The sequence below is a fragment of the Procambarus clarkii genome, chromosome 85, assembly GCF_040958095.1.
Source record: "Procambarus clarkii isolate CNS0578487 chromosome 85, FALCON_Pclarkii_2.0, whole genome shotgun sequence".
Taxonomy (NCBI): domain Eukaryota; kingdom Metazoa; phylum Arthropoda; class Malacostraca; order Decapoda; family Cambaridae; genus Procambarus; species Procambarus clarkii.
The window spans coordinates 18,485,884-18,494,370 of NC_091234.1; the positions used below are offsets into that span (position 1 = coordinate 18,485,884).

The window sequence follows — 8,487 nt, forward strand, 5'->3', positions numbered from 1 at the left end:
TGGCTCTCAGCACTACGGTGGCTATCAGCACTACGGTGGCTCTCAGCACTACGGTGGCTCCCAGCACTACGGTGGCTCCCAGCAGTATGGTGGCTCCCAGCACTACGGTGGCTCCCAGCACTACGGTGGCTCCCAGCACTGCGGTGGCTCTCAGCACTATGGTGGCTCCCAGCACTACGGTGGCTCCCAGCACTACGGTGGCTCTCAGCACTATGGTGGCTCCCAATAGAGATCTCACCACTCCACAAAGGAGGTAGTAGAGCAGACTCATAAAATATAAGACAAAAGATGTGACATAGAATCACAGCGTCTCCATAACCCTGGACAACATGGTTTCAGAAGAGGGCGCACTCTTGCCTGTCACAGTTGCTGCACCACTACGACATGGCCTTAGATGCCATGTCGTAGTACATAAGGCCTGTATATCATCCACAGATTTTGCGAAAGCCTTTGACAAATGTGTCCATGGTGCTATTGTGTACAACAAGCACTTGAAGGGAAATCCTGGCAATTAAGAACATGGATCTTTAATTACCTAAGAGAACCCAATGTGTAATAGTCAACAAAGTCAAATCCGGATCATCAACCGTGAAGAGCTCAATCCCCCAAGGTACTGTGCTTGCTTCAGTGCTTTTTCTCATCCTCATATCAGACGTAAACAAGGACACAAACGCTGATGACACTAGGATTCTTGTGAGAGTAGGCGACGTAGTGGACACTGCATACCTCCAAACACATATGTCGAGGTGGGCCCCCATATGGGACTAAGAAGTGCAAACAGCAACATTTTGACCTCGTAACTACCTGCCTTCGAGATGGTAAGCTTTTAGATGAGTTGGTCTGGGGCCAGATTCACGAAAGCACTTACGCAGACACTTACGAACCTGTACATCTTTTCTCAATCTTTGGCGGCTTTGTTTACAATTATTAAACAGTTAATGAGCTCGGAAGCACCAGGAGGCTGTTTATAACAATAACAACAGTTGATTGGCAAGTTTTCATGCTTGTAAACTGTTTAATAAATGTAACCAAAGCCGTCAAAGATTGAGGAAAGATGTACACGTTCGTAAGTGCTTGCGTAACTGCTTCGTGAATCTGGCCCCAGGTTGGTTGGTTGTTCTAGTGGTTCCTGATTGGTTTGGTTCTGGAGGTGCGCCTGATTGGTTGCTCTAGAGGTTGCTGATCAGTTGCGTTGACTGGTTGGTGGATTAGTTGGAAGGCTTGTGCTAAAATAGACTTTGATTCCTTACGACACCGTGGTCCTTTCCCCTCCCTTCCATCTCTCCCCCTTCCATCTCTCCCCCTTCCACCCCTCCCCCTTCCCACTGTCCCATCTCTGCCTGCTTGACTCTGATGCCACACAGAACGGCTCTCCACCACATCAAATAGCCAGAAATGTTCACCACAATTCCACAAAAGCTTTTCCCCGCTGACAACTGCATCTATGTAGTTATGAGGTGTGAAATGTCACAGAATGATAGTTCACAAAACTGGTGTTTACATACTAAACTTTTCGGCAAATTGGCGCTGGAAAGTTTGGTGCAAACACTGAACAGCCGAACTACAGGGTCAAGCGGAAACTGTTGACCTGGCTACTAACTACCTTGTGTGGTGTTTTATTGTGGTACAAAGTTATCTGATAAAAGCCCCCCCCCCCTCGGGCCTCGTAGCCTGGTGGATAGGGGCCTCGTAGCCTGGTGGATAGCGCGCAGGACTCGTAATTCTGTGGCGCGGATTCGATTCCCGCACGAGGCCGAAACAAATGGGCAAAGTTTCTTTCACCCTGAATGCCCCTGTTACCTAGCAGTAAAATAGGTACCTGGGTGTTAGTCAGCTGTCACGGGCTGCTTCCTGGGGGTGGAGGCCTGGTCGAGGACCGGGCCGCGGGGACACTAAAAATGCCCCGAAATCATCTCAAGATAACCTCAAGATAACCCCCCCAACAAGATAACCAAGATAATAATGTATGGAGTGGTCCCGCCTCTCAACCGTCAGTCAACTGGTCCACAGGTTCCTGGACCAATTGGGGCTTCTGTCATTTCTACATTTGTAGAGGTGATGGCTATATGGCTCTGGGCTGCGAAGACTTAAGAGCCTCACAAACCTGGCTCAATCGCCAGGGCAGCCTGGCGTGGGTAGACCTCTCGAAATCATCAACAGGTAAAGCTGTATACGGAGTCTATCTCCATTATTTGTTACTTTGTGTCTATGGCTCATTTAGTACCTAGATTCTCCTTCTGTTCAATGATTTATCTTTGCCTGTCCTGAGCAAGCCCAGAGCAAGCACTCAGCAAGCCCTCAGCAAGCCCTCAGCAAGCCCTGATCAAGCCCTCAGCAAGGGTAAGCCAAGCCCTGAGCAAGCCCTCAGCAAGCCTTGAGCAAGGGTAAGCCAAGCCCTGAACAAGCCCTCAGCAAGCCCTCAGCAAGCCTTGAGTGAGCAAGGGCAAGCCCTGAGCAAGGCCTCAGCAAGCCTTCAGCAAGCCCTGAGCAAGCCTTGAGTGTCAGCAAGGGCAAGCCCTGAGCAAGGGCAAGCCAAGCCCTGAGCAAGCCCTGAGCAAGCCCTGAGCAAGCCTTGAGTGAGCAAGGGCAAGCCCTGAGCAAGGGCAAGCCAAGCCCTGAGCAAGCCCTCAGCAAGCCCTGAGCAAGCCCTCAGTAAGCCTTGAGTGAGCAAGGGCAAGCCCTGAGCAAGGGCAAGCCAAGCCCTGAGCAAGCCTTCAGCAAGCCCTGAGCAAGCCTTGAGTGTGAGCAAGGGCAAGCCCTGAGCAAGGGCAAGCCAAGCCCTGAGCAAGCCCTCAGCAAGCCCTGAGCAAGCCTTGAGTGAGCAAGGGCAAGCCCTGAGCAAGGGCAAGCCAAGCCCTGAGCAAGCCCTCAGCAAGCCCTCAGCAAGCCCTGAGCAAGCCTTGAGTGAGCAAGGGCAAGCCCTGAGCAAGGGCAAGCCAAGCCCTGAGCAAGCCTTCAGCAAGCCCTGAGCAAGCCTTGAGTGTGAGCAAGGGCAAGCCAAGCCCTGAGCAAGCCCTCAGCAAGCCCTGAGCAAGCCTTGAGTGAGCAAGGGCAAGCCCTGAGCAAGGCCTCAGCAAGCCCTCAGCAAGCCCTCAGCACGCCTTGAGTGAGCAAGGGCAAGCCCTGAGCAAGGCCTCAGCAAGCCCTCAGCAAGCCCTCAGCAAGCCTTGAGTGAGCAAGGGCAAGCCCTGAGCAAGGGCAAGCCAAGCCCTGAGCAAGCCTTCAGCAAGCCCTGAGCAAGCCTTGAGTGTGAGCAAGGGCAAGCCCTGAGCAAGGGCAAGCCAAGCCCTGAGCAAGCCTTCAGCAAGCCCTGAGCAAGCCTTGAGTGTGAGCAAGGGCAAGCCCTGAGCAAGGGCAAGCCAAGCCCTGAGCAAGCCCTCAGCAAGCCCTGAGCAAGCCTTGAGTGAGCAAGGGCAAGCCCTCAGCAAGGGCAAGCCCTGAGCAAGGGCAAGCCAAGCCCTACTTTATATATACAACACTACTGTATACAAGCCACGATTTATTTTTTCACAAGCCACGCGCTAGGAAAGTGGAAGGAGAAACATGTCTGCGCGAGAGAGAGAGGGAAGGGAGAGGTCTCGTAGTCAGTGATAAGTCAAAACACAGCGGTGTTCCTCTTCGTGGGTTTCTCTTCGTGGCGACATTCGCCTGCTAACCTCATCTCTTGTTAAGAACCACCCTAACCTAACCAACCTAGCCTGCGGCCAGATTCACGAAGCAGTTACGCAAGTACTTACGAACGTGTACATCTTTCCTCAATCTTTGACGGCTTTGGTTACATTTATTAAACAGTTTACAAGCATGAAAACTTGCCAATCAACTGTTGTTATTGTTATAAACAGCCTCCTGGTGCTTCGGAACTCATTAACTGTTTAATAATTATAAACAAAGCCGTCAAACATTGAGAAAAGATGTACAGGTTCGTAAATGCTTGCGTAACTGCTTCGTGAATCTGGCCCCTGGTTCTCAAGTCCCCGGCAAACTTGATGTGTGTCGAGCACTATTTTTCTTATTGATTTATCTTGAGGTTATCTTGAGATGATTTCGGGGCTTTAGTGTCCCCGCGGCCCGGTCCTCGACCAGGCCTCCACCCCCAGGAAGCAGCCCGTGACAGCTGACTAACACCCAGGTACCTATTTTACTGCTAGGTAACAGGGGCATAGGGTGAAAGAAACTCTGCCCATATTTTCTCGCCGGCGCCTGGGATCGAACCCAGGACCACAGGATCACAAGTCCAGCGTGCTGTCCGCTCGGCCGACCGGATTTGAAAGCGATCAGGATACACAGAGAGAGAGATTCCCTTCAAAGGAATTTGATTCCTACCAAAGGCTCCAGACTATTAGTAGGAGCCTATCTTGTCTTGGCCCTGGACAAGACTCAAGTCTGGACAGGCTCAGTACTCACTCCTGTGAGTAGACACATACACACACAGAGTCCTACAGGACTCCTGTATATACCGTATATGTTATACCAACACTGGAATATATGGCACCAGAGTGAAATTGTTTCTTCGCCTTAATGAAAACATCCAGAGATGTCACCAGACAATCTCCAGAGCTGAGAGTTATGGAGTACGAAAAAAAGCCTAATAGAAGGGAATAGTCAGGGGGAAAGCGCCAAGCTAATAGGCCTATATTGCACTTGGAAGGGGCCAGGATAAGGATTTGGGATGGGACAGGGAAGGGGGGGGGGGGAAGAATGATGCCCAACCACTTGGACGGTCGGGGGATTGAACGTCGACCTGCATGAAGCGAGACTGTTGCTCTACCGTCCAGCCCAAGCCTGTTGAGCCAAGCTGTTACAAGTCGAGCCTGGTCCCCAAGCCGGGCTTGGGGAGTAGAAGAACTTCCAGAACCCCATCATCCAGGTACAATCCGGGATAGATGAGTTATGGAAGGCATGATCACCACATCCACGATTCTTGGGGAAATAGAGAGTGTGATACATGATAGTCGTGGACACGTGGAATGCAGTGCGCGAGAAGGTGTTTGGTAGACTACATACATGGCTTCAAACGTAGATATGACAAGAGCCCAAATGACTATGTGAACAGTTAGTCAAAAGGTTGTGAGGCAGAACCAGAGAGCTGAAGCTCAACCCAACACGCACAATTAATGCTTTTAGGACGGACATGCGCGCGCGCACACACACACACACACACACACACACACACAGGAGAGGCGGGACCAAAGAGCCAGAGCTCAACCCCCGCAAACACAACTAGGTGAGTACAACTAGGTGAGTACACACACACACACGCACACGATTGTACAGCTTTTGTTTTCATCTGATGCTTCTGTTCACCTAACAACCTATATGTTGCTAGGTGCAGGCTACATCATGGGGGAGGTATGTGTGTGTGGTATATCGTAAATATACTGGACAAAAAGGTAGGGAGTCAGTACATTAGAATGTTAAAAAGGCGGAGACCAAGAGCTAACATCACCATCCTGCAGGCACAAATAGTAAATACACCCCCCCCCCCTTCCGTCACTCCCTCAAACATCCCCACTCAAACCCCCCTCCCCCCCACTCAACACTCCCCCCCCCCACTCAATACTCCCCCCCCCACTCAACACTCCCCCCCCCACTCAACACTCCCCCCCCCCCACTCAACACTCCCCCCCCCCCACTCAACACTCCCCCCCCACTCAACACTCCCCCCCCCCACTCAACACTCCCCCCCACTCAACACCCCCCCCCCAATCAACACCCCCCCCCCACTCAACACCCCCCCACTCAACACCCCCCCCACTCAACACCCCCCCCCCCCTCTGTGAATTAAAAAAGCCACCTTTTGTAACTAACGACCCCATTAAAAAAGCAATCACATGTCTATCAACGATATCGCACAGGGCGGCCCAGCCTAAGGTGCTCTGATTTAATCCAGTTACGTCGTGGTGATTAGCCTCTCTCTTATCTTTAGAGTGATCTTAACCTGTTTAGGATGTCACTCTGTCGCGACGCTAACTAGGTTACTGAGACAGTATTCAGGCTCTCCCCTCTCTCAGCGGAGAGGTGTGAACTGGCCCTATGCTCCAGGGAGTGGGTACTGGGGTACTGGGGTACTGGGGTACTGGGGTACTGAGGTACTGGGGTACTGAGGTACTGGGGTACTGGGGTACTGGGCACTTGGGTTGATAATGTTCAGGGGGTCAGATTCACGAAGCAGTTACGCAAGCACTTACGATCGTGTACATCTTTCCTCAATTTTTTACGGCTTTGGTTACATTTATTAAACAGTTTACAAGCATGAAAACTTGCCAATCAACTGTTGTTATTGTTATAAACAGCCTCCTGGTGCTTCGGAGCTCATTAACTGTTTAATAATTGTAAACAAAACCGCCAAAGATTGAGGAAAAGATGTATAGGTTCGTAAGTGCTTGCGTAACTGCTTCGTGAATCTTGCCCCAAGACTTGGGTTGATGAGTTTGTCATCGTCAGGAGCAATGAGGCGTCACAGTCAGCTATAGAGACGTCTTCATCTTATTTTTTTTTTTTTTTTTTTTTTTTGAGATATATACAAGAGTTGTTACATTCTTGTACAGCCACTAGTACGCGTAGCGTTTCGGGCAAGTCCTTAATCCTACGGTCCCTGGAATACGATCCCCTGCCGCGAAGAATCGTTTTTTCATCCAAGTACACATTTTACTGTTGCGTTAAACAGAGGCTACAGTTAAGGAATTGCGCCCAGTAAATCCTCCCCGGCCAGGATACGAACCCATGACATAGCGCTCGCGGAACGCCAGGCGAGTGTCTTACCACTACACCACGGAGACTGCTAGGGACGCCGCATGCGGCTAAGGAACCGTATAGAACCCGTCTTGGACACAGTGAGGACAGGTCACACTAGGAGGTGTGGAGGGGATGTGAAAAACAAAATTGTGGAATAAGCAACGTTCTGAAGGCGAATGATAACTTGCGTGCACACACAGATGCATATACTCACTCACGCACGCACACGCCATGCGTGAGTTTAAAAAAATAGTAGAAACAGTTGATTTGATTGACAGTTAAGAGGCGGGGCGAAAGAGCAGAGCTCAACCCCCGCATGTACAATTAGGTAAACACACACACACACACACACACACACACACACACACACACACACACACACACACACACACACACACATACACACATACACACATACACACATACACACATACACACATACACACACACTCACTCACTCACTCACTCACTCACTCACTCACTCACTCACTCACACACACACACACACACACACACACACACACACACACACACACACACACACACACACACACACACACACACACACACACACAGTGTTCAGTATTTGCTCTGTAAATCACCTGCCTGTTAATGAAGTGGCCTGAGATCACCTTTGCTTTAAATTACGACTCTGCGTTATCTTAAGGTAATTACCACATCCATTACCATCAAAGGAGAACGGCTGTAATTACCTTCCTTCTTGCGCTCTCCAAGACGCACGTCTCAGACGCACTTCTCCAAGACGCACGCCTCCAAGAAGCACGCCTCCAAGACGCACTTCTCCAAGACGCACGCCTCTTAGACGCACGTCTCTTAGACGCACTCTTCCAAGACGCACGCCTCCAAGAAGCACGCCTCCAAGACGCACGCCTCCAAGACGCACTCCTCCAAGACGCACACCTCCAAGACGCACTTCTCCAAGACGCACGCCTCCAAGACGCACTCCTCTTAGACGCACTCCAAGACGCACACCTCCAAGACGCACGCCTCCAAGACGCACACCTCCAAGACGCACTCCTCCAAGACGCACGCCTCCAAGAAGCACGCCTCCAAGACGCACTTCTCCAAGACGCACACCTCTTAGACGCACTCCTCCAAGACGCACGCCTCTTAGACGCACTCCTCCAAGACGCGCGCCTCTTAGACGCACTTCTCCAAGACGCACTTATCCAAGTCGCAAGCCTCTTAGACGCATTTATCCAAGACACACGCCTCTTAGACGCACTCCTCCAAGACGCAAGCCTCCTAGACGCACTTCTCCATTCGCACGCCTCTTAGACCCACTCCTCTAGGATACACGTCCCCCCAAGACACAACCTACATGAGACCCACTCTTGAGTATGCAACCCCGGCATGGAACCCCCCAACCCCGCATCTGAAGAAAGGAAAACAAAACTTAGAGAATGTCCCAAAAATAGCATCAAGGCCCTTTCCTGAGACGACGAGGCAGAACTATGAGGAAAAAACATTAAGTGGATCTTATGGAACTTAAGGGTAAAATAAGCAAGAAGGGGGACATGTTCAAGACATGAAAAGGTGTCACTGATGTTAGGTAGAATTTCTTCTGTGTATGAGGAAGAAATGAATTATATATAGATGAATTATATAATGAATTATATAATTCATCTATATTAATTAATTCATTATAATTATATAATTATATAATGAATTATATAATATTATGAATTATATAATATTATGAATTATATAATATTATGAATTATATATAAA

The 8,487-nt window shown here is 50.1% G+C and overlaps 2 protein-coding genes across 2 annotated transcripts in view; both read left to right on the forward strand.

Annotated features, from left to right (window-relative positions):
* Nucleotides 1-257, forward strand: part of LOC138358716 (uncharacterized) — a 711-nt gene extending 454 nt beyond the window's left edge. Inside the window, exon 1 of the mRNA XM_069316877.1 lies at nucleotides 1-257. This exon is cut by the window's left edge and continues 454 nt beyond it. Coding sequence (XP_069172978.1) covers nucleotides 1-257 — 257 coding nt within the window.
* A 291-nt stretch (nucleotides 258-548) lies between these two features.
* On the forward strand, nucleotides 549-8,048 carry LOC138358717 (uncharacterized protein DKFZp434B061-like). The gene is made up of 3 exons (XM_069316878.1): nucleotides 549-610; nucleotides 2,270-2,340; nucleotides 7,471-8,048. Exons 1-3 carry the CDS (start codon nucleotides 549-551, stop codon nucleotides 8,046-8,048), a joined length of 711 nt encoding a protein of 236 aa, XP_069172979.1.
* Nucleotides 8,049-8,487: the final 439 nt, after the last annotated feature.

Bases quoted from the DNA above. Each gene is read 5' to 3' on its own strand.
- LOC138358717 (XM_069316878.1), top strand. From the start codon at position 549: ATGTGTAATAGTCAACAAAGTCAAATCCGGATCATCAACCGTGAAGAG. The intron at 611-2,269 runs GTACTGTGCTTG...GCCTGTCCTGAG, and splicing joins GAAGAGCTCAATCCCCCAAG to CAAGCCCAGAGCAAGCACTC. The intron at 2,341-7,470 runs GTAAGCCAAGCC...GCGCTCTCCAAG, and splicing joins TGATCAAGCCCTCAGCAAGG to ACGCACGTCTCAGACGCACT.